At 42.3% G+C, this 26,126-nt stretch overlaps 2 protein-coding genes across 5 annotated transcripts in view; one reads left to right on the top strand and one right to left on the bottom strand.

The window, feature by feature from the left end:
• Positions 1 to 3,047: 3,047 nt before the first annotated feature.
• Positions 3,048 to 25,841, bottom strand: TIMM21 (translocase of inner mitochondrial membrane 21). The gene is made up of 6 exons (XM_033934288.1): positions 25,028 to 25,841; positions 11,279 to 11,341; positions 11,095 to 11,192; positions 7,652 to 7,725; positions 4,150 to 4,255; positions 3,048 to 3,692 (listed from the first exon to the last, which is right to left on the bottom strand). The coding sequence occupies exons 1-6, from the start codon at positions 25,272 to 25,274 to the stop codon at positions 3,597 to 3,599; spliced, it is 684 nt and encodes a 227-aa protein (XP_033790179.1). The 5' UTR covers positions 25,275 to 25,841; the 3' UTR covers positions 3,048 to 3,596.
• Positions 11,826 to 26,126, top strand: part of FBXO15 (F-box protein 15) — a 179,367-nt gene continuing 165,066 nt past the window's right edge. For 2 of the 4 annotated variants that reach the window (XM_033934286.1, XM_033934283.1), the window contains exon 1: positions 11,826 to 12,031. In XM_033934286.1, coding sequence (XP_033790177.1) covers positions 11,897 to 12,031 — 135 coding nt within the window. In that variant the 5' untranslated portion in view covers positions 11,826 to 11,896. Of the gene's footprint in view, positions 12,032 to 25,780; positions 26,123 to 26,126 lie in introns of those variants that run through there. The other 2 variants (XM_033934284.1, XM_033934285.1) reach the window with 2 other exon arrangements.

The raw sequence follows: 26,126 nt of genomic DNA, 5'->3' as shown, positions 1-26,126 counted from the left end.
GGGTTCCAACTGCCGAAATCTCTGTTAAGACTTACTCCAGCCCATCTATACCCTCCCAGCCATTGAAGCCCTCCCCAGCCCATCCTCCACCAAACGGCCATATACAGACACAAACCGTTCAAGTCTGCCCAGTACTGGCCTTAGTTCAATATTTAATCTTATTTTTTGATTCTAGACTCTGTGTTCATCCCACGCTTCTTTGAACTCAGTCACAGTTTTACTCTCCACCACCTCTCTCGGGAGCGCATTCCAGGCATCCACCACCCTCTCCGTAAAGTAGAATTTCCTAACATTGTTCTTGAATCTACCACCTCTCAACCTCAAATTATGTCCTCTGGTTTTACCATTTTCCTTTCTCTGAAAAAGATTTTGTTCTACGTTAATACCCTTCAAGTATTTGAACGTCTGAATCATATCTCCCCTGTCTCTCCTTTCCTCTAGGGTATACATGTAAAATACATGTAAAACTGTAAGATTTTGAGGGAATTACTTAAAAGTTTCATTATTTCTGAATCAAAAATACTCAAGATATACAGATAAAGCTGAAGTGGCTCAGATATTGTGTGAATGTGTGTGCTGAAACTCTGAGCTGATTTTATATCAGAAGCACTTTTTTTGTTTTGTTTTCCTGGGAGGTCAGCTTAAGAAAAAAAGAATTATCTGTTCTTTTGCATATTTAGTTAGAAATAAATGGTCTTAGCCTAAGAACTGACTTTAGCCTGCATTCAGCTAGGGAGGTTAATGTTTTGCTTCCTTTCTTTTGTTTAGATAGGATAGTAGCAAAGATCTGGATTTTCAGAGGAGCTGCTGGTTCTACACAGGTGATAGAATAACTCAGTGATACTCAATGCAAGAAAGCAGCGAAACCAGTGAAAATACTTTTCTTTAAAATACTTTTTTTGTGTGCACACATATACACTTTTTGTATTTTATTGAACTTTGGGACTGAGAAACACTCTTTAGTTTTAAGTCACCTAGTCAAATATCTGTGGTTCTGGATCTCCTGGAAAAAAAGTTATTATTAAGCTGAAAGGCAGGACATGTTTGTTTGAGATTCGAATATTATCACTAATTATAATCTAATCAATGTACATCTGATCACATATGAATGGTAAATTAGCTTTGCTATTCACTTACATTTAAAGATTTGATAATAACAAATAGCTGGACATACCTATTTATTTTTCTTTCACCCTCAACTGTTATTGTTTTGTTTTAAAGTTGCACAAAAAAATACAAAAATTTAAATGTTTAACCTCTGTGTTGGTGTGAATTGAAAGGGAAACCTACTGTAATATCTGACCATTAACAACTCACATATTTACTGTAATTGTAATAATTAAATTGTAATATAAGTGCATCACACCACCACTAGGGGTTTTGCATAGACTACCTTGCAATCCTTGCTGGTCTAGTGGTAGTCAGGGCAAAAGTGATCACCAGTGACTCTTATCCATGTTAGTTCTATTCTCAAATGGCTGCCATGACATCTTGCAGCAGTATTGCGAGTTTGCCACTAGTGTCCATGGCAGCCATTTTGAGAGCAGAGCATGGGTATGAACAACTGGGTTAAAGTTCAATTTATTTGATATACCGCAAACGTAAAACCAAGGTTAAAATCTCAGTGGTTTACAATAAAAACACTCTTGCCCCGACTACACCTCTAAATTGCCAGAGATTGTAAGATAGGCCCAAGGGGTCAATCCACAGGTGGGCGGGGGAAAGGGAGTGGCAACTCCTGTTCAGAGGGGAGGATAGGAGACAGAAACAGGACAAAGCACAAATTTTCAGCTTTCACTGAAAATACATGATCAGTTTCAGACAAAACAAAACCAGGGCTGTAAGCTTACAGGCCAAAACAATCTGGGCATTAGACTTACCGTATTTTTCGCTCCATAAGACGTACCCTAGATTTAGAGGAGGAAAACAAGAAAAAAAAAAACATCGAACCAAATTCTCCCTGCCAGGCTCTGCACCTAACCCCACACTCCTTGCCAAGCTCTGCACCCTGTCCCCCCTCTGGTGGTCTAGTGGTAGGCTGGGACAGGGCAGACAGGCCTAGTGGCTGCCAGGCGGGGACATGGCAAAGGGTAGACAGGCCTAGTGGCTGGCAGGCAAGTAGGGACAGGGCAGGTCTAGTGGCTAGCAAGTAGGTAGGGACAGGGCACGCAGGCCTAGTGGCTGGCAGGCAGGTAGGGACAGGGCAAGCAGGCAGGCCTTAGCCTCTCCCTTCTCCCTCCCTATTTTTAATTCGGCAGGGCAGGCAGGCTCTGGCCTCTCTCCCCCCCCACCAGTAACCTCTTTTTGGCCATCTGCACGGGGCAGGAGCGTAGGAAGATCGCTCCTGCCCCGAAAGCCCTCTAGACCACCAGGTAAGGCCGGGAAGGCGGCAGGGAGGAAAAAAAGATGGATTTTTTTTTACATTAAGACTGGGTTTTTTATTTTCCCCCTCCCCAGAAAAAAAATCACGATTATATGAAACCGCAAGTGCAGGAACCGCGAATGGGGAGGGGGAAGTGTAACCACATAAAACCAAAGTCATAGAAATACAAAAACTATCACACATCCTGAGGAAGTTACAATGCTGAAAGAAAATTTGTGAATTTCAAGTAGAAGAATGAGACATGGGTTCTTACTAAGATCAAATCTCTAATGCAATAAAAAGGGGAATTAAATATTTCTGTATTTCTGAAGAAAAAAATATATAAACTAGGAAAAATAAGCCAATTCAGAATGAGCATTTGAAATAGTAGATGAACCTTCAATTTGTATGACACACTTAATTCGCTAATTAGAATCAGATGCTTAAATAATCGAGGACAGCTTTGAGGGATCCAAAATGGCATCTGAGCAGGATATGTGCACAGAACTCTGTGAACGTTTGGCTCTTTCTTCCCTGGATAAATCTTTAAGGTTCGTCTTCTAAATGCCCAAGTAGAACGGGACCTTTTGAGGACCTTCTCCCTTTCTCTCTTATCAGAGTTTACATTAGTTTCTAATCCAAGTTTTGAGTATAATCTGTATAAAATATAGACAGTACTACAGAATTATGCATTTGATTTTATTAATCAATAATGCTCCCTCTATTGCTCAAAAATGACAGTATCCATTGTACCAACATATTTTTGATCTAACTGAAACAATAAAAATGTACATGATAAGCAAAAATAACTGCAAGAAATATTTCATCAATAATAGAGGAAATCTGATCAGAACTTATTGGTGAAAACCTAGCAGTCATGAATGTAATCCCATGATAGACTATGAAATAGAAACTTGGACTTGTGCTTGCCCCTTCTGTACTGTATGAATACTATGTATATACTGTATATTTTATTTTCTTTGGCAATGGATATGCAAATTGTCATGACAAAAGTTTTCATAGACTCTAAATATCCTAAAAAGATAGATCTTGCTTGTATGTTTATTATGATTGGAAATATTCCCAGAAGATAGAGTGCACCCTATTGTGCAGAATTTCCTGAGAATATTATATATTATGCTTGGCTCACAAATCCATTTCCAAAGAATTGCCTACAAATTCAGTGAGCTGTAAACAAATCAATTCATTCCACAGATTCTTCTTTTAAAATATCCTAGTAACGGTGGTCTTCAATGATAATAGTTCTTCTGGGGTAGGTATCAATTTCCACAAATATGTAGCAGAATTCATATTTCCCAGTTTCTGGATTCTAAAATGAGAAGTAAAACAGATATGCAAGAAATACTAATGCAAGCTCTAAGAAAATACCTGCCATCTTGTTCTTTGAAGTCAGAATCTGCTATGTGGTTGAGCCTTGGGCATGTACGTGAGGTGCATTCTAAAAAAACATGGATGGCAGCAATCTCAGTAGCAGGTCCTTGATTATGGAATGATTTAAAATGGGTCACTGAGGCTGTGACAAGATCTGAAGAGCTTTAAAAAAAATCTCTGAAAACTAATTTCTTTGTTAAGACATTTTTTTTAAACTGATAGCTTTTTGATGATGTTGAAATAGTATGGATGATTAATATGTTAATGAGTCTATGGTATTATTGTTTTTATTCTGTATATAAGTTGTAATCCGCTTAGGTTTTAAGTGGAATAGAAATTTTAAAAAATAAAAATTTTGGGGACTAATTTAAGAGTGTAAGATAATGCACATCTACCTGTTTCACTTCAACATGCACGGTTCCTTGTATTCTTGATTCTGAGCCTTCGATATAGAATTTCACACGCATATACTTTAGGCCATCCTTCACATATTCAGAGTGACTGCAAGAGGAAAGGGTTACAGTGCTTATGGCAGAAGAGCATATAGTTTGCACACTTAACTGTGAAGTGATGCTGTTGGTCACATCAAAAAAAAAGAATTCAGCCTTAAGTGGTCAGCACATTTTTTTAAAATGTATTTTTATTGAATAACAAACAGCAAACATAGAGGCCCTGATTTTATAAATGGCGTCCCGATTGTAGGCCGTGGGTGTGTGTTTGGGGGGCCCGGCGTCGGGATATCTATAGTGGGGGGGGGGGGTTTCCGGCAGGAGGGATTAGGAACCCTCCTGCCGATTTTGTTCCGGGGATGGAGGGTGTTCCAGCAGGAGGGATTGGGCACCCTCCTGCCGGAGATCTTCAAGGGGGAGCGGGGGTTGTTCTGGCAGGAGGGATTGGGCACCTTCCAGCTGGCGATATTCAGGTGCAGGTGGTGGGTGCTTCGGGCAGGAAGGATTGGGCATCCTTCCTGCCGCGTTCTTTCAGGGGGGAGGGACTAGTGGCCACATGCGTGGCCGCTAAACTTATCGCGGCAGGGAGATCCCTTGCCGCAATAAGCTAAGCGGTCGCGCCTACAGTGAATCTGATTATCTAACCGGCCTCTGTAACATGGATGTCGATTAGAGAATCGAGTTCATTGTAGGCACGATTCTGTATAGGATGCCTGTAGGCTTCTGAGACTGGGCGTCCTATACAGAATTTAGCCCATAGTGTACATGGAACAAAAACAAAAAAATACAAATTTTGTTATTTTGATGATATTTCCACCCCTTCCTAACCCCTCCCCCCCCAAAGTTCCCATCATCACCGTTCCCCACTTTTTAAAATCCAATCCAATACTTAGATTTATATACTGCATCTTCTCCTAAATTAGGGGCTCGAATCGGTTTACATAATTAGATTGATTGAAAAAGTATCAATAATTCAAATTAAAATGACAAAATTTCCCCTAAAAAACAGATTAACCTTCCTATCCTTAACAATAAATCATTAACAATCGTTTTAAAATTATCAAGGAACCGTTAAAATAGTAATGTTTTCAGAGATTTACGAAAAATCTGAAGAGAAAAAAGTGTTTTTATGTTAGAGGGAATTTCATTCCAAATCGCTGTAAAGATGTATGAAAAAGTTTGGGTGATGTAGCCTACCGATTTCTTTCCTTTGAGAGATGGAAAAGAAAGTTTGTACTCCTGGGAATTTCTTGAATCTAAGGAATGTATAGAGTCGAAAGACAAAGGAACTAAAGGCATGAATATTCCATGTAGAATTTTAAAATATCACACTTGCACATTTAAATTGAACTCTAAAACGGATGGGAAGCCAATGAAGGGTCTTCATTAGAGGAGATACATGATCAAATTTCCTCTTCCCAAAACTTAATGTGGCTGCCACATTTTGGATTAACTGTACTTTTTAAATTGCCTTTACTCAATCTTATGTAGATGGAATTACAGTAATCCCGTAATCCAGCTGCGTTAGAATTATGGCAAAATGTTGTTGATGAAACAAATGGACGAACTTTCCTTAACATACGAAGGCTAAAGAAACATTTTTTTGAAAGATGGTTAACCTGGCTTTGAAACGAAATAAAAAATCCAGTAGAATGCCCAGTACGCTAGAAGAAAATTCAATCTTCCAGAGACCTTCAGTTTTCAGGGTCACAGAAGAGGGTAGAAGTTCCATTTTCGGACCAAACCATAGTAGTTTTGTCTATGTTGTATTGAGCTTCATCTGAACAGATGTAGCCCAAGTTTGCAATCATACATGAATTTATATTTAATGCATAGTTATTCAGCTTTGGATCCACTTCTAAAAGAATAAAGATGTCATCTGCATATGTAAAAATTGTTTCAGAAGCAGTTAACTTAAATTTCCTTAAGGTGGTCATATAAATGTTAAAAAGAAGAGGGGACAAGGGGGAGCCCTGTGGAACTCCACAAACTGATTTCCATACTACAGATGATTTACACCCTCAACATTTACCCGATAGGTGCGCAGAGTTAAAAACCCTACGAACGAATCTAATACTTTATGGTTTATACCTATATCTGACTGAAAGCTATATTGAAATGGAAGGAGATTGGAAAATTTATCCAAATAATTGGAAAGTTGTTTAGAAATGACAGATTCTATCATCTTGGTTAATAAAGGAATATTAGCTATTGGGTGATAATGGGATGGGACCATTGGATCTAAATCCATACCCTTCAGTAATGGAGTTAGGGCAATATGACCCATCCTACCTGATAAAAGACCATTTTCAAGGAGACAGTTTATCAGTAAGGTTAACCATGAAATAGCTTGGGAAGAAATAATATGAAAGATGTAAGAAGGAAAAGGATCTAAGACACAACTATTTTGTCCAAGTCTATCGTATAACTTCTTAAGCTGATTATCATTTACAGGATCAAAAGTACGCCAAGTTCTATCTACTGGTAAATCCTCTGGACTTTCTTCTCCATAGAATGAATCATCATGGCTCACATTGGTAAAAGAGGGCTTTATAATCATGATTTTGTCATTAAAGAACTTAGCTAGGTCATCCACAGTTGTCTATGAATCTCATGAGTCAAAATTGCTCGCATCGGTAAGAGATTTCCATAATCCAAATAGAGCCTTGTTCTGATCTTTAGCTCCACCTATTGTTTTCATAATAAATTTTTCGAGCTTTGTTAAGTTCCTGATTATATTCTTTAATTTTTTTCCTCCAAATTTATCAGTCTCTAATCTACTTTTTCTAACTTTCTGCAGTTCTAACTTTCTGCAGTCCCGTTTAAGATCTCGATATAAAGAATACCAAGAGGCCTTGCATGTGTAAGAGACTATTTTAGATGTAAGAGGCGCTAGGGACTCAAAATATTTTCTGATTCACCCCCTCCCCCCATATTTTCAGTATATCTTCAATTTTACAATTTTTAAGAGAGCTGGGTAAGGTCTCCAATTGTTGTGACCAAAATACAATATAATAAGTGAACTAAAACTTCCAGATTTGGTGGACTCTTATCCAAGTCTGAATGCATACAATAAACTAAGGGTCACATGGAAGACTATCAACAATTCAAAAATCCAACTACATGCCCTGTGAGATACATCCATCTACAAAAGGTTTCCAGATTTGTTAAAACTTTCACCAGTGGCAGTATGATTTCAGCTGGCCTTATGTCGCTCCTTAATCAAAACAGCCATATAGAAGATTTAACCATTGAGCCTTATCTTGACACAGATTTGACAAAGATTTAAATACAAACTTGAGAAAGGCGGTATAGCAAATGTTATACATAAAGGTTTTCGGATTTGTCTAAGCTAAAAGAAAAGTCATTGTAAGGAGTTATTTGAATGTATTTCTGCAATGAACAGAGAATTGGTGTTTCAACATACATAATGAGATCAAAAATCTACCTGACATGCTGTCTTCTACCTCGCCGTGTTGTTTCTCCATAACCTTTAATAGGTTCTCCAAAAGCACCAATTACCTGTGGGGAAAGAATGATGAGAAAGGCATTGGGGGGAATATTTCTTTACAGTGGGTGCTAACATTTATGCGCAGATCATGTATTTAAATGGTTATGACAACTGCAGATACTACAGGTTATGTACTCTATGTATCTCCAGTATTTAGGCACAAACACTTACACCAACTTAATGGCTAGCACAAAGTATACAGACTCAAAAATTACCCACTACTATAAAAATTCATAATACCTTTCTCTCAATTCATACAGGACCTCAGCGATGCCACCCATATTGGGTCAAAAACTCATAGCCGATAGGGATTTAAACATCTACCGTATTTTCACTCATATTCCGCGCACCCGTGTAAAACGTGCCCAGTCAACCCTGGAACTGAGATGGTGCCCTAATGCGAACACTACACTAGAGCAGACTTTTGCACCAGCTACTAGGGAAAGAGAAATACTAAGGTTATCTGTTAAGGCACCAACCTGTAAAGGACCTGGGGGCAGAAGACCTCTTTTTTCCTCTCCTCCCAGTGTCTTCGGGAGTGGGGGGGGGGGAGAGGGATGTAACTCACTCATATAATGAATGTAAAAAAAAAATTGGAATTTATAGTATGAGCTTTGACACCTAGTTTCACATCTTTACAGAAAGACACTATCCAATTAGAATTTTATGCAAGGAATCCTGTAGCACAATTTGCTAACAGGACCAAATTCATGTGCCTGTCAAGGGCTCATCTATTAATTTTACAACTCCAGAGACTATAAAAAAAGAATTCTGAACAATGATGTTTTAGCTACTTTAGCTGGTAGTTACAAAAGAAAAATCACTAAGATCCAATTTGTTTTCATTCAGGTTTTTATGGCGATCCAAAGATGAAATCAAAGTTTCAAAGTTTTGAAAGCTCTTTTTTCTTACACAATGACTCTAATTTAGGGACAGTCCATGTCCAGTAGTCCAATTTTGAAACATGTCCCTGGTTAACCATCTTAGAATTCCATGAAATTTTATGTAAGAATAGCCCAAGGTCTTAAACTATGCTATGAAAAATATTAGAATCAGATATGCATTTGTTCCTAACTAGAGCATCCAATGTGATGGGTATCCTGGTTCCGGTCATACGCAGACTGACAAAATGGCTACTTTCAGTAACTACATTACACAACCAAAACTGGTAGAAAGCTCAAATTTGGCTATCTATACAGTTTTTGACACTGAATTTAAATATACTGATGGAATTACCCAAATTACCATATTTTTCGGTCCATAAGATGCACTTTTTCCACCCCCAAAAAGGGGGTGCATTTTATGGAGCGAAGATGACAACCCCGCCCCGGTACCTTTTTAAAACACCGCCTGCACTTCCTTTTAAAACACACCCCACCCCGCAGTACCTTTTTAAGCACCCCTTAAGCCTGGTGGTCTAGCGGTGTATGGGCTGGCAGGAGCGTGCTGTCTTTGCTGCTGCCTGGGCCCGCCCCACTTTCAGAATGACTGCGTCAGTTCTTGTGGGACTTGTGAGAACTGACTGCAGCCATTTTGAAAGCGGGGCAGGCCCAGGCAGCAGCGAAGACAGCACGCTCCTGCCAGCCCATACACTGCTGGACCACCAGGCTTAAGGGGTGCTTAAAAAGGTACCGTGGGGCGGGGTTTATTTTTTAAAAGGAAGGGCGGGCGGGGGTGTTTTAAAAAGTAGTACCGGGGGGGTGGGGGGAGGAGAAGGAGGAAAAAATTGTTAGTTGGCTGGGACGGATCCTTCCTGAGGTGAGAGGGGTGGTAGGTTACAGGTCAGGGAAGGTGGGATAGGGTGCAAAGCCTGGCAGGGAAGTGGGGACAGGGTGCAGAGCCTGGCAAGGAGTGTGGGGTTGGATGCAGAGCGTGTGGGAGGCTGGGTGCACAATTTGGTTCAGAATTTTTTTTTCCTCCTCTATATCTGGGGTGTGTCTTATAGTGAGGTGCGTCTTATAGAGCAAAAAATATGGGTATCCGTATTGACTGTTCTATTCCAGCTGTTTAAGCTAAGTACCTTAATTTTTACTGGTTCTGTGAGGTGGATTGGTTCTACCTCACGTTTTACTTTTCACTGAATCATCTCACTAGTGGTCGATTCAGCTGGAATTTACAGTGACTCTTTTAATATTAAGTTTTGTTCACGGATGGTTTTCTGCCTTTATTGTTGCTTTTGTTATTTTGGACACCCTTTTATAGTCATCTTCACTGAGGAAGGACATTCTACATAAAGTTCTGTTGATTGCTTTTCACCCCTGGTAGTTGGAATGTGACTGTATTGTGGGCTATGAACTATTTTTGTGATTTCATTCTATTCATTCATTTGTTCTAGCGTTTTTTGATTGATAGACTTTTTGATTTTTTTCCTTTTATTTTCTTTTTATTTAGGTAGTGTGGGGTGATTTTTGGAGGGTTGATTTTTCTTCCCTGTTTCCTATTTTGGCTCCTGCTGTCTCTCCTTTGGTTTTGCTCATGCACTTGATTTTTCCACCCGTTCACTAACTTATAAATTGCAAAGGCACGATGATGTACGGGGCAGGATTTATTTAGACTTTGGTCTAAGTGTTTATCACTTAATAAATATCTGCCTGGGGCTATTGGTCATCGTGAGGGAATATTTAGCCCTTACTGACTAGTGCATTGCAGTTTGCTTCAGTTTCTGTGACCTTACTTTAGGTTCCATTGGTGCTGCTTGGCGCATGCCTTTGAAGATTCAGACTTCGGTGCCTAGATAGGACATTACCAATTATTTGTATTTGGATTACTATTACATGATCATCCTTGCATTGATCCATGGTGGCTTTGCCACTGCCAGTTCAATGAACTGGTAACCCAATCGCCTAGGGATCATGCCCGATAGGCAGGCAATGCCAGCCACAGGTCAGGGATCAGTATTCATCGGAAGATAAATTGAATCATCATCTTGGTCAAAGAAAGCCAATTCACTGGATTTCAGCTTATTTTAATGGATTTTGCAGAAAAATACTAATTTATTGTGCAGGATGCAGTTCAGGGGTACAAATTATATTGCAAGGATAGAGTAGATCAAATTGGAGGGGGGGGGGGGGGGTTGCACCATATGTTAAATAGGGAATTAAGTTAAGTGCAAAAGAAAATATTAATGCTGCCTTTTAAACACATAGCAGGCTTTACTGTTTGTATTCTTTAGTGCATTATTGTGCTATGAACTAACAAGCTGAAAAGGTCATAGATTCCAAATAATTTCTCAATTCATGTACATATATGCCACACATAAAAGTGCAAGGAATTTCATGACCTAAACTGGTAACTTGAAGCTGGCTTTCAATGAAAGGCTTCCATCTCAGTACTGTATGTTAAACTTTACATGTTCATCTCAATGGTCTTCCACAGCTCACCTCTGGATTACTTCTGCACTTCTCTAATGCCATTCCAAATATCTTACTGGGACTGGATGAAGAGAAAAGTTCTTTAAACACAACATAGAACAAAACCCCTGCAAAAATGGTGAACAGATAATTACATATATTGTTTAAATATACAATAGCAATGTGTTTAAAATACATAACAGTACTTTATTACCTGTAACTCCAATTCCAATAAGTACCACAATTAAATAGGTAAAATCTCTTCCAGCTTCTTTCACTACAGAAAAGAAGACAAGAGAAAAATATTTACTGCTTAATATTTTGCAAAGGATTTCTTTTCTTTTGCAGGTTATTAAAGTAGTTGTCACTTTGCTACACTTGTATTCAGTAAACCAGTGCTAGAATTAAGATCCCAGAGACAGACATGAAGGGAGCACCACAGTGCTCCTCCCTCCTAGTACTTATTCTTTCATTCATTCAAAAAAAGATAGACTACTTGTATTGTGATAAGCAGACTATGCCTGCTAGGAGTGTCCCTAGTGCAGGTCCCAGTGCTAATCCAGACCCTGCCCATAATCTGCCTTATACACCATTTTCTGTCTCTCAGATTGAATTTCCTTCTAGGGCCTGTAGAGGGAGTAAGAGAGCAGCAGTGGTAGGTTCCCATCCCCCTCTGTGTCCTAAAGTGAATCACCAGAAATCCTTTCCACCTGAGGGTTGGGGGCGGGGCTTCAAGCTGCTATCCCTGAAGACTAGGCTCCTAGAAAATCAGAGGAGAGAGGAACAGCAGCAGGAGAGGTCACAGTGCTCAGGGCTGGGAGCTCCTGAGGCTATGGAGTTTTCAGAGGCTGGAGAAGTACCTTCCAGTCTGTGTGAGGAACCGCTTGCCATGGAGTTGGAAATAAGCCCTGAAGCTAGTGCTGTGATGACTCCTGAGAATGCTCCTATGGAGGTTTGCCTCACAAAAGCAAGTATCTGAATGTTGCTGAAGTTTATTGCAAGTTTGTTTTGCCTATCTTGTCTCAAGAACTGAATAATGCTCACTCATGCTAAAGAGTGAATTTTCTCTATGCTGAAGCTAAGCAAGGACTTTTATTTTGAAGTTTTGTTTTTCCTTTTTGAAAGCTTACTTGTGCTTTCTCTTTGAGAAAAGTGTACTATGGTATGCTAAGGCAGTGGGGTTTGCCCTGTGTTACGTGGTGGGATAGTGGGCCTAATTTCTGGCAATTAAAGACCACACGGAACTAGAGAGCTGCACGGGGATGACGGGAATCCCGTGGGTTCCCCCTTTGGGTCACGGGGATCCCATGGGCACGCCCCCTAGGGTCGCGGGGATCCCGTGGGGACGCCTCCGAGGGTCGCAGGGTTCCTGCGGGGTTGGATCGCAGTGCACTCGAGCCGCGAGGTTAGTCGCCTCCTCCTTACCTGCCCTGTCGCAGCACACAGCTGAATGGAAGTCTTCCCGATGTCAGCGCTGACGTCTGAGGGAGGGCTTAAGCAAAGCCCTCCCTTCCTCCGACGTCAGCGCCGATATCAGGAAGACTTCCGGTCGACTGTGTGCGGCAGGGCAGGTAGGGAGAAGGTAATGGCGTACGAAAGAGGGGGGGAGGTCCGCCCCGCCCCGGGGAATGTGCACAGCCGGTCAGATCCCCCGATTGACCGACAACAGGCCCGGCCGACAAACTTCCCTGCCCTGTAGCCGCGAATCTAAATTACCTCTTACAGCAGCTTCACTACTCTAGCTGCTGTAAGAAGGTAATTAAAATCGCGGCTACAGGACAGGGAGATTTGTCCGACTGGGCCTGTTCTGTTGTCGGTCGGGTGGGGAAGTGCCACAAAGGTAAGGGGCAGGGAGGAAGAAAGGGAGGAAAGGTGGAGTGGAGAACAAAAGATGCTTAAGGGAAATGGGTAAAACTGAGGGGGGAGAAGGCCACTAAAAGCACATGGGGAAGAAGGACGCTGAAAGGACATGGGGAAGACAGGGGGAGGACACTGAAAGGACATGGGGAAAACAGGAGGGGAGAAGGCCGCTGAAAGCACATGGGGAAGACAGAGGGGGGAGGACGCTGAAAGCACATGGGGAAGACAAAGGGGTGGAGAAGGATAATGAAAGGACATGGGAAGACGGGGGGGGGGGGAAGAAGGACACTGAAAGGACATGGGGAAGGCAGAGGGGGGAGAAGGATGCTGCCTGACAGGACATGGGGAAGATGGAGGGGAGAAGGACGCTGAAAGGAAATGGGGAAGAAAGAGTGGGGAGAAGACGCTGGCAGGAAAGAAGACAGAGATGCCAGACTATGGGGGGAGCGGAGGGAAGAAGATGGATGCCAGACCAATTTGGGAGGGGGGAGAAAGGGAGAGGCACAGTAACAGAGCAAATGGAAGACACAGAGAGAAGAGAGACAGTGGATGGAAGGAATTGAATGAGAACATGAAGAAAGCAGAAACCAGGCAGCAAAGGTAGGAAAAAAATTATATTTCCTTTTTTTTTTTTTTTTTGCTTCAGCATAAAGTAGTATATTAGTTGTTATAAAAATTTATAAACATTAGAGGCTCTGGTAGAAACCCGTTTACAAAGTATGTATTCTTCCCAATTAATATTTCCAAATTAATAGTCTTTTTGCTTATTTTTAAATGGGTTTCTACCAGAGCCTTTAATTCAGTAGCATAATTAAATGAAATAACTATTTCTGTAGTTTATAGGGACAGATGGGACGTAGGGGATTCCTCGCGGGGACAGGCGGGGACGGAGGGGATTCCTCGCGGGGACGGGTGGGAGTCCTCAAGGGGACAGGTGGATGGGTGGGATTTCTGTCCCCGCGCAACTCTCTACACGGAACACACTGTCTTTCCAGCATTTGGTTGCTGAAGAAGCCAGTACAGTAGCGCTGACTTAGAGCTGAAGTATTTCATTCCACAAGTATTACTTTTTGTTTTGGGAAGTTTTCTTTTCTTGTGTGATGGACTATTGCTGGACTGCAAACTAAAAAGAGAACTTACCTTTGTGAAAGAGAGATTTTGATTACAGTGGTGCCTCACACAACGAACTTAATTCGTTCCAGGAGCAAGTTTGTTATGCGAAAAGTTCGTTATGTGAAACGCGTTTTCCCATAACAATACATGTTAAAAAAAATAATTCGTTCTGTAGCATAAAATATGCTAAGATGACATAAAAAAAGATAAATTTATCTTGTTAGAGCTGTTAGCATGATATAGAGGGGATATATGTGAAGGGGAGGGGAGACAGGGGTTTTGTTGATCCTTGCTGTGTATTATAATCACCCCCCACATACTCCCCAGTACCTTTTTTAATTCCTCCCATCTTTCCCAGCCAGTGGTGTACAGGCCAGAAGCGCAGAGATCAGGAGCAATTCCTCTGCACGCCTGTGTGGGCCCATGCCGATCTCCGAATGGCTGCAGTTAGTTCTTGTGAGTCCCGCGAGAGCTGGCTGCAGTTAGTTCTTGTGAGTCCCGCGAGAGCTGACTGCAGCCATTCAGAGATCAGCGCAGGCCCAGGCAGTAGCACAGAAGGCTTGCTCTTGATCTCTGTCTGCGCTTCTGGCTGGGAAATTTGCTAGACCACCAGTTCGAGTGAGCGGGTGAGATTAAAGTTGCAGCAGTGGTGGCTTTTTTAAAAAAATATGTGGCGGCAGGGGGAGGTTTAAAAATATGCGGTGGCGGGGGGAGGTTTAAAAATATGCAGCAGCGGCGGCAGGGGGGTTTAAAATATGCAGCAGCGGCGGCAGGGGGGTTTAAAATATGTAGCGCCACTGCACAGGGAGCCAGGCGGAGAGAGGGCAGTTAAGCAATGCAGCTCGGGCGACTTCGTTGTGTGAAACGAAGTTCGTTGTGGGAAGCAAGACCTGAAGTTCGTTGTGCGCAGCGTTCGCTGTGCGAGGCGTCCGTTATGCGAGGCACCACTGTATTTCATTTTGGACTCTCTTGTTTTCTCATCCAGATACTATTTGCCAACATTATTTTGAACTGTGATTGGGAAGCCCGCTGGCTTCTGTTGATTAATCCTGACAAATAAGTTTGTTGTTTTTTTTTTTTGTTTTGAAGATTAAAAGTCTTGATTTCATTGAAGCTGTGCCTATGACTTTTGAGGGCGTTCCTTATTCTAAACGCTAAAATTATCACCTCCTTGTGCGACCCGTGGCAGCTCACAAGAATCTACTTATACCGGTGACCCCCAGACACCTTGCCTGGAGCTTGCCGGTTACAGTATGAACACAGCCCATAGGAAATGTGGGAACAGACCAGAGGGAACAAAACTGTAGGTCAGTAATCATGACAAAATAAAGAAAAATCTGTTAGCCAGACAGACAGTTGACAGAAGTATCTCAGCTGATCAATACTTTCTATACCAGTGTTCTTCCATGCAAGGCCTGGGGGCCCAACAGCACAGCTCCTAGAGACCTCTGAGGCAGCCCCAGCCATCATTCTGCTTCTACCCAAGCTTACAGCAATATAAGGGGAACTGGATGGGAGGGAAGACTAGATGGTAGGAAGAGCCAGAAGCTTGTGGGACAAAGCATTTTTCAAGAGACAAAGAGTGTATTTGGAAATGCTGACTTCCTTGAGGAGAAACAAACAAAACTGCAGACTGTGTACAAGATGCAGGCAAAAATTTATTGTACCAAAATTAAAATGCAAATAAGTAAAATAAAACTCTTTTACCAATTTTACTTATTTGCATTTTAATTTTGGTACAATAAATTTTTGCCTGCATCTTGTACACAGTCTGCAGTTTTGTTTGTTGCTCCTGCTTGGTTTTTTCTGCAGACAAAGTTGGACTTTCTCCTTTGTTTTGTTGACTTCCTTGAGGATACATCCATTGAAAAGTTTGAAAACAGGCTTATGAGGTGGATGTCTAACATACACTACACAAAAAATAAGGAAATGAACACTTGGTACCAGGGCTGTGGAGTCAGAGTCGAAGGAAATTTTGGGTACCTGGAGTCGGAGTCAGAAGTACAAAAAACTGAGGAGTCGGAGTCTAAGTCGGAACATTTATCTACCGACTCCATTTTTGAACTTGGCATACCAATTACGAGCGATTCTTTCCGCTATAGCACCCACTATATACACAGCACAAATGTTGCTAGCAGCTTCTGCAGCCTTAGAACCTTGATTAAAAGAAAAAGAAGGTGGTGTCGAAAATGCTCATTTCTCTCAACTTGACATTCCATTTTAACGATCTGAAAATTAACCAGTGCTGTGGAGTCGGAGGAAATTTCGGGTACCTGGAGTCGGGTACCTGGAGTCGGAGTCAGAAGTACAAAAAACTGAGGAGTCGGAGTCGAACATTTATCTACCGACTCCACAGCCCTGCTTGGTTCACCAAGTAGCCGAATCCTGAATGTAAACTGTCACGTCACAAAAAGGGGAAGGACTAGCAATGCTTTCAAACACTTAAATCAGTCCTTCCCCTTTTATAATGTGACAATTAACATACACTAATCAACAGTGTTGAAGCCTCCCCTGTGGCTTTTTAACATATTTATCAATAATCTAGATATAGGAATAACTAGTGAGGTAATTAAATTTGCTGATGAAACCAAGTTGTACAAAATTGTTACATCTTAAGAGGATTGTGAAAAATTGCAAGAGGATCTTGTGAGAATGGACATCAAAATGGCAGATGACATTTAATGTGAGCATGTGCAAAGTGATGCATGTGGGAAAGAGTAACCTGAATTATAGCTGCATGGTGTAGGGTTCCACATTAGGAGTCACTGCCCAGGAAAAGGATCTAGGTGTCATGGATACGTTGAAACCCTCAGCTCAATGTGTGGCAGTAGCTAAGAAAGCAAATAGAATGTAAAGAATTATCAAGAAAGGAATGGAAAACAAAGTTGAAAATGTTATAATGCCCTTATATCACTCTATGGCAGTGGTCTCAAACTCAAACCCTTAGTGTGGCTACATTTTGGATTTGTAGGTACTTAGAAGGCCGCAGAAAAAATAGTTAATGTCTTATTAGAGAAATGACAAATTTGCATGAGGTAAAACTCTTTATAGCTTATAAATCTTTCCTTTAACAGTTAAAGGAAAGATTTCTAAACTATAAAGAGTTTTAACTTATGCAAAATTGTCATTAACTATTTTTTCTGCGGCCCTCCAAGTACCCTATTTTTTCTGCAGCCCTCACATTTAAAGTTTAATATCTTTCCTTTCTCAAAACTGACACATTTCAATCACTATATTGAAAATAAAATCATTTTCCCTACCTTTGTTGGCTGGTGACTTTATTTTTCTGTGCTTTTAACTATGCTTCCAGGGCCTTCTTGTACTTTGACTGTTTTTCTCTCCGTCTTCACTTTCTGCCTTGCATCCATCTTTGGCATTAACTTAATATTCAATTTTTCTGCTTTCTTTTCAAAATCTACGTTTCCATGTCTTACCTTCCCTTCTCTCTCTCTTCTTCCATCCCTATTTCCATGGTCTGACATCTCTTTCTTTCCTTTATCTCCCTTCCTCCTTCCTTCCTTTCCCCTGGTCTGGCATCTGTCTCCTTCCCTCCCCCAACTTTTTATTTCTTTCACCCTGCCCCCTTCTTTCTTTCTCTCTCTCTCTCCATGCCCCTTTCTTTCTATATGTCTGTCTTTCTCTCTCTCTCCGTGCCCCCTTTTTTTCTTTCTCCATGCCCGCCCTTTCTTTCTGTCTTTCTTTCTCCATGCCTCTTTCTGTCTGTGTCCCGTCTCTCTTCTTTCTTTTTGTCTCCCTGTCCCCCCTTTCTTTCTTTCTCCCTGTCCTCCCCCAAGCCACCACCATTGGGGAATAGGCCACCGTCGCAATAGGATAGGGGAACAGGCCAGCGCCGAGGTCTTAGCTCTCCCTGCTTATCTTCCCCAGCACGGGGCCGACAAATTCTCACCACCCGACGTAAATTCTGCCATCCGAGAGGAAGTTCCAGGCCAGCCAGGCAGCGATTGGCTGGCCCGGAACTTCCTCTCAGACGTTAGAATTGATGTCGGGTGGCGAGAATTGGTCGGCTCCGAGCTAGGGAAGATAAGCAGGGAAAGCTAAGACCTCGGCACTGGCCTGTTCCCCGATTGCAGTGGCTTTGGGGAGGGCAGTGAGAAGGGAAGGGAAGCAGATTGGGGACCCCTGCTTTAGGCGAGCCGCGAGCCATTTGCTGACATTTCCTCCAGAGAGACGCAAGTCCAATTACAGCAGTCACGGTCTGTACGCGATTGTCCTCTCCACAATTGGAAAACTTGTGAAGTGGAGAGGACAGACTGCGGGGCCACAAAATAGTCCCTGGAGGGCCGCATGCGGCCCATGGGCTGCGAGTTTGAGACCGCTGCTCTATGGTATGGCCACACCTCGAATACTGTGTGCAATTCTGGTCACTATCTAAAAAAAGATACAGCAGAATCAGAAAAGGTACAGAGAAGGGCGACAAAAATGATAAGAAGGTATGGGATTTCCCTAAGAGGAAAGGCTAAAACAGCTAAGGCTTCTCCCTTTATCCAGCAGCTTCACAGCCTCCTACAGTGGCTTCCTCCCCTTCCAGCAGCTCTCAGTACTTGCCTGCAGGAAGTTGCCGGTAAATCACTGCCCTGGCAAGTAGGAGAGCTGGTGGGAGGGGAGACAGCCACTGTGAAGGCTCCCCAGGATCTTGCTCGCACACGCTGACCATCTCCCTCCACCTGCACCTGTATCTGCAGTTCTCTCCATTCTACTTGCAACTTCCCCGCGGCCAGGGGCGGCGATCAAGACAGGCTGCCAATGTCGGGACCTTCACTCTCTGAGTCCCGCCTATTTTGTTTCAACTTCCTGTTTCCTAACAGGCGAGACTCGGAGAGGGAAGGCCCCGACGTTGGTAGCCTGTCTTGATTGCCTGAGGCTGGGAGGAACAGCAGTCAGCAGGAACCGCAGTCGGCAGGAAATTTAAATGCTGACTTGATCTCGCCGGCCCTGTGTGGACCGGTAGAAATTTTCTGCGGACTGAGACCGGTCCGCGGACCAGCGGTTGAAGAACAGTGATTTAGATGACCGCCCGGCTATCATCCACTGTGAATTCTGCTGCTGCCGCTGCTCAACACACACACACACAAAAAAATCGGCTTGGAGATTTCACACCTTAGCCCATAGCGAACTTATGCTCCGGGGCTCTAACGTGTGCATGCCGGCTTCTCTTCTCTTCCCTCTGAAACCAGAAGTTATGTCTGGGGGGGGGAAGAGAAGAGCAGGGTAGCTGGCACACACATGTTAGAGCCCCGAAGCATGCGCTCGCTACGGGCTAAGGCGGGAGACAGGTCAGTGAAGCTTTCAATTTGCTCTTCTTGCTGCCGGGTCCTGCCTACTTTGTTTCCGCAAAGGCAGAACCTGGCAGTATTTCCCCAATAGGTCGATCGCGATCTTGGGCCGATCAGCCTTCCTCTCCCCGACGGCAGAATTGACATCGGGGAGAGGAGTGCTGGTCGGCCCGAAGCAGGGAGAGCTTGGGGCGGTGGCAGCGGCTTTGGGACTTGTTATCCGATGGCAGTGGCTTGGGGGAGGGCAGGGAGAAAGAAAGAAAGAGGGCAGGCAGGGAGACAGAAGGAAAGAAGAGAAACAGAAAAAAGAAAGGGGTATGAAGAGAGAAAGAAAGGGAGGCGGGGAGAGAGGAAGAAAAAGTTGGGGAGGGAATGAGGTCTGGAGGAGAGGAAGCATACAGGCTGAAAGAAAGGAAGAAAGATTGGATGCACAGTCAGAAGAAGAAAGTGCAACCACAGACTCATGAAATCACCAGACAACAAGGTAGGAAAAATGATTTTATTTTAAATTTAGTGATCAAAATGTGTTTGAATTTATATCTGCAGTCTATATTTTACACTATGGTCCCCTTTTACTAAACCGCAATAGAGGTTTTTAGCGCAGGGAGCCTATGAGCGTCGAGAGCAGCGGTAGGCATTCAGCGCAGCTCCCTGAGCTAAAAACTGCTATTGTGGTTTAGTACAAAGGGAGGGGGTATATTTGTCTATTTTGTATGGTTGTTACTGAGGTGACGGTGCACAGTCATCTGCTTTGACCTCTTTGAAAAAACCCCGGAATGATAATTAACATTTTCTATGCGTACAGTGTGCTTTTTTTAAATTTTATTGTTGGTAAATCATTTTGACTTGGTCATTTTAAAAGTAGCTTGCAAGCCCAAAAAGTGTGGGCACCCCTGCTCTAGAACATCGCTCCTTAGTTTTATCAAGTGGTGCAGTGAGGGGCCAGTACTTTACATCTTATCTCCTCATGTACAACACGGTTCTTTATTCTAAGCAGCTCTGGCACTAACGGGTGCCTTATGCTATTTTCACTACCACTTGCAGTCAGGTTTGGCATTTTATCATGGTTTTGGTTTTCTATTTAGGTTTTCACCAGTATTTTCATTTATTTATTAAAGCAGCCATTTTTAACAGCCCGATGCCTCTCCCCTATCAGTGTACCATACATCCAATCCACTGCCGACACATTTTTGGCGCCTCTTTCAATGGATCAAATGTCATAGCCCCACTGTCACATGTTCACATTTATTCTGCGTACGAGTTTATCACATCAGTGCAGAGACCTTTTCGGTAAGTCCATTTTACTCTCCCTTTTTTACTTTTGAGTGCTGTAGCTTTATTCTTTGGTTTTAATAGAAACTCATTTGAACAATAATTTAGATCTTTCCCAGGTTTTACTTTTCATCTACCCGGTCGGCTTGTCTTTGAGCTACTATCGGCTTATGTTTTCAAGATACACTATATTATCAGCTGTTCATTTCCCATACGTTTACTTTTGCCCTGTTTAGGTCTATATAGTCTAGGCATACTGTTTGTAACCAGACATCATTTTAAGTATGTATATTCCCTATTTTAGGGGGGGGGGGGGGTTAAGTTCTTTTAGCATGTTATTTCATTAATTCTGAGTTCGGTGTTACAATATATTGTTCTTGGTTTTTAGTTTACACATTATTTATTCTTTTCTATGACATGTTTGCATCGCAATTTTACTCAAAGTATAAATAGGTATCCATATTTCCATTCAAGTTTCATCACGGTGCTCTGGTTTTGGCTCCAGTATTTGTCACTTCCATCCACAAGGTCTGGCTATCCGTTACCGTCTCATATTTTAAAGACTCACTCGTTACAATTAGCGGTGATCCACACGTCTCTTCGAAAAGGACAAAACCCCTTCCATCACAGAACTAGAAATAAATGCCACCAAATATCCAATACAGTCTGCTCTTAAACTCCTAGGAGTAACGATAGATAGATGCTGCACAATGCAGGTCCAAATCAACAAGACTACACAGAAAGCATTCTTAATCTTACGAAAAATTAGAAAAATCTTCGACAAAGAGCAATACAGGCTCATAGTCCAATCCCTAGTCCTAGGTCTAGTGGATTATTGCAACATCCTTTATCTACCATGCCCTGCAAACTTGATAAAACAACTACAGACTGTACAAAACACAGCTCTCAGACTGATCTATTCGCTGAGGAAATATGACCACATCACCAATGCCTACCTAGACTCACATTGGCTACCTATACAAGCACGAATTCAATTCAAATTATACTGTCTATTATTCAAAGCAATAAATGGCACCGCCCCTATTTACCTAAACAACTGCCTAAATCAAAACCCTACTACCAGACAAAGGAGAACTCAGTCCCTATTTACATTCCCCCCATTCAAAGGTACTCAGCGCAAGAAGATGTTTGACAACCTACTAGCAACGCAAGCAGCGAAACTTGACCACACCATCTCCAACTTACTGACAACAACGAATGACTTTAAATCATTCCGAAAAGAAATCAAAACCCTGCTCTTCAAAAAAATTTATACAGCTCTCTTAATTCCTCCCCTTATCTCCTCCCTCTATTGTAATTCCCCCTCCCCCAAGTCTCTTATTATGCAATTTCTTCATCTTCAAATACTCAACCATGTAAACAACTCAGTAAATTACAAATCTACTGGAAATGTAACCAACTCCCTAAATTTAATTCCCATGGAAATGTCCAGTTATCATTTTCTTTTTTTTTTTTTTTGAAATCCAAAATTCCTAAATTGTATTTTTCTTGGAAATGTCCAGTTAAGTCTCTTTTGTAATCCGCCTAGATCTGCAAGGTACAGGCAGAATAGAAGTCATTAATGTAATGTAATAATAGACATGTCCGATTTTAGCATTTGGATCTTAGTACTATGGGTTTGGTCTTTTCTGGTTTCCTTTCTATAGTCTGCTTTTTGTCTGGAGTCTTGAGTTTAGAATTACATTTTATGACATTTTTGTGGTTATAATTGTATGATGTCTAAATCGGTCAAGTTATCTATTCTTTTTATTATTATTTGTCTCCTCATACAGTGGCAGACCGCCCCAGGTGCCAGCCCTAGAGGGTACACAGCCGGCTGGATCCAGAACCTTCCGAGCTGCTCTAAATGGCACCTGCACCTCACCGAAGCAGAGTCGGTAGCCGCAATGAAGTGCAGGAAGGTCCCGCGATGACTGCATTTGCCGCCTCTGCCTCCGGAAGACGTAAGTGACGTCGGAAGGGGTGGACCGGCAGCTACAGTCATTGCGGAACCTTGCCGCAACTCCCTGCGTCTGCCGGCCCACCCCCTCCAACATCACTTACATCTTGCAGAGGCAACAGAAGCAGTCATCATGGAACCTTGCTGGTTTGGAGGGAGAGAGGAGCATAGAAGGATGGTGGAGGGAGAAAACGGGGGTCAGGGTGGTATGGAAGGGTAGTGAAGGGAGAGAAAGGGGACAGATGCTGATGGAATTGGTGTGCAGGGAAAGGAGAGACAGACATAAGGGGGAAGGATACTGGATGGAATTGGGTTAGAGGAAAAGAAAGGGGGCAGATGCTGATGGAAGTGGGGGAAGGGAGAGGAGAGAGTGAAATGCCAGATCATGGGGGTGTGGGAGAGGGAAGGGAAGAGGAGAGAGATGCCAGACCATTGGAGGAGGGAAGGGAAGAAGATGGATGCCAGAATAATAGGTGTGAAGGGAGAGATGGAAGTGGAATACAAGGAGAGAAGATGCCATATAGAAGGGGCAGAGAGGGTACACAGTGGATGAAAGGAAGAATGACAAGACTATGAGGAAAGCAGAAACTTCTATTTATTTATTTTATTTGCTTTAAGGGAGATGCATCGCTGTTTCTGTGGTGTTGCATTGTATGCAGAGCCAGCTTCTTGGTGGTTCAATTTAACCTTTGTCTACGTTTTTCTATTTTATTCCCCTCTTTACAAAACTGTAGAGCGTTTTTTTAGCACCAGCCATGGTGGTAACTGCTCAGAATTCTAAGAGAGTCTGAGCTGTTACCACCATGGCTAAAAAACACATTACAGTTTTGTAAAAGGGTTTGTAAAAGGGGCTAGTTTGTGATTACATATTCCATACTAGGCAAAGGTGTTTTCTGTGTTCTGTGTGTTCGAAAGACATGGTTTTCAGTTAGGATTGACTGTAGGATTGATCTGTACTAGTCTGGCTTGTTTAGTTTTACAATGGGTGTATTGATGTACTGCTCACTGCAGCATGTAAGATGCTGCCTTTTCCTAGGTATGATGTGTGGAGTGTTACTAAAAATCATGTTTTTCATACAGATGGGGGGGTGTCAAAAAATAATGGGCCTCGGGTGTCACATATGCTAGGTACACCACTGCCTTCATAGTTTATATCTAATCCACAAGCCTGCTTTTAGGACCTACAGGGTATGTATCCCTCTGATTCATGACAATTTCATTTCTCATGTTATCTTATTCATTCTTTTTATTATACAACTGCCCAGATAAGCATCATTCTTTGAAGTGATTGGACCTTGAAAACTAATGGCAACAGTGTTCTCCCCAGAAAATTTTTTCCAGCCATGAAAAACATTTGCTGCATTTAGTGTACCACAAAAAACATTTGCTCCATTTAGTGTGCCGGAGTTAAAAAAGTTTGAGAGACGCTGCTCTATATCATTTGAAAGAGGGCAAATATCTAATTATTCACTTCTAGAATTGGATACTTCTTAAATTTAATAAAAAATTATGGAACAAGTGTCAAACCTTAAGAAAGGCAGTCATATTGAGCATTGTAAAGTAACTAATAATAATTAACTAATACAAATAGTACACATTTAGGGCTCCTTTTACTAAGCTGTGATAGCAGTTTTACCATGCGCTTAGCTCGCGCAGAATTGCCGCACGTGCTAGATGCTAACACCACCATTGAGCTGGCGTTAGTTCTAGCCATGTAGCGCGGCAATTCTGCAAGCACTAAAAACGCTATTGCAGCTTAGTAAAAGGAGCCCTTCATTTTCTCCACCACCAAATTTCCCCGTCCCGCCCCACCCAGCTACTTTTTCATGCCATCCGGCTGGGAAAAATATCTGGGGAGAACACTGTATTTCTTTACACAATGTGTAATTAAACTCTGGAATTCACTGCCAGAGAATATAATGAATAATCAGTTAGCTAAGTAGGGTTTAAAAAAGGTTTGGATAATTTTCAGAAGTCCATAGGGCATTATTGAGATGGCTTGGGGAAATCCACTTCTTATTCCTAGGATAAGCAGCATAAAATCTGTTTTACTACTAGGGATTTAGCTAGGTACTTGGAAATAGAATACTAGGCTTGATGAACCTTCGGTCTGCCCCAGTATGGCAATTCTTATGGTCTTATGTAAAAAAAGACCATCAGAACAGCAGTAGAAAAATAAAAGGAACAGAGAAGATAAAGGAAAAAAACAGAAAGGTGTTTTCAATGTAAACATTGTATGGCTTTACTTCAAAGTTGTACATTCATTTTTCCTTATTAACATCTCAAATACAGGAATCCACCAAAATGACAGTCTGTCCTATGTTCTAAGGCCTCCTTGATGTGTGCACAGTGCAAGCAAACCGTGTGGGTAAAGCGTGAGGTGCAGAAAATGTATTTGAAAGGGAAATGCCACGGCAGGTATCTCATAAATAGTAAACAATTCAGCCAAGCACCTAGGTCTTACCTTTCTGAGCAGTAGTCTGGGAAGGCGTAGTTTCCTTCCATTTTTGGACAGGAAACTGCTTATTGTGTGCTTCTCTGCCCGAACGTTGATGTGTGCTGATGGGCCTCGTTACACCGAGTGGCTCGCCCTGCCAAGCTCTGGCAAACACCTGGTGCTGGCGTGCACAGTTTTGCAGAATTAGCAGGTCATAGAGAGGCCCGTGCAACTTTTTACTCAAAACTGCTCGTGCCAAGCAGTTCGAAAACATGTTGTCATAAAAAACACGCTACATCCACGATTACCTCACTATTCCCAACTACCTCAATTAAACTTCTGCGTTTTTACAGCGTACATATAATAAGAATTCCTTTGCCAAAGCATGAAGAAGTAAGGGAACAGGAATAGGTCCTAATTCCTGGTGTGCTTCAAACATATATAAGTTCTTAAACCTTCGATAACACAACCCGCTGGAGCTGAAAGGTTCTCGCCACCCCTATACCATGCACTCTAGAAACCCAATAAATTAATTTTACAGCTAGGAAATCAGGCACGTTTTTCAAAGCTACTGCAAGTTACAGCAGAATGCAAGAACCGAAAATTGTTCAAAATCCCCAGAGAATGGCTGATTTTTCCTAACTGAATAAAATACCACTATCCAAAGCCGACCTCCCAAAATTGCCTCAGGCAGCCCTTTCCACACAGCCAGAAAGGGAAGAAAAAGCTACCAAAGCATTCTGCCAATCCCAAACCCTCGAAGGGAGCAGCGTTTCCTAGATCTAGCGTCAGTGTGCGTGCTTGCGTACTTCCGTTTGGCTTACCTTCGGATGTGTGCTGCAGTAGCGCATTTTAGCTCGGGTGGAGAGAGCTTGAGGGGAGGGAACTGGTTCGGTTGCCAAGGGAACCGTAAGACGCAGAGTTCTGTAGGCGTGGCGGCGAGCGCTCTTTGCTCGGTTTGCTAAAAGTCACGCATATCGCCTAAGAACTTTGGTGGACGTCTCCTGCCGAAAGAGGGTTTTATTTCTCTAAGGCTGTGAAAAAGAATTGTAAAAGCCAAGAGCTCACATGAGCCGCAACACTTTTATTTTCTCCGTCGGGTGGCCTGAACAGTGTGTTAAAGTAG

This window comes from Geotrypetes seraphini, chromosome 2 (assembly GCF_902459505.1).
Source record: "Geotrypetes seraphini chromosome 2, aGeoSer1.1, whole genome shotgun sequence".
In the NCBI taxonomy this organism is placed as follows: Eukaryota; Metazoa; Chordata; class Amphibia; order Gymnophiona; family Dermophiidae; genus Geotrypetes; species Geotrypetes seraphini.
The sequence above is the reverse complement of the archived record's forward strand: the minus strand, read 5'-3'. Positions and strand labels throughout refer to the sequence as shown.

Bases quoted from the DNA above. Each gene is read 5' to 3' on its own strand.
- TIMM21 (XM_033934288.1), bottom strand. From the start codon at position 25,274: ATGTTTTCGAACTGCTTGGCACGAGCAGTTTTGAGTAAAAAGTTGCAC. The intron at 4,256-7,651 runs GTAGATTTTTGA...TTCCTCTTGCAG, and splicing joins GGTAGAAGACAGCATGTCAG to TCACTCTGAATATGTGAAGG. The intron at 3,693-4,149 runs GTAGATGTGCAT...TTCTCATTTTAG, and splicing joins TGCATGTTGAAGTGAAACAG to AATCCAGAAACTGGGAAATA.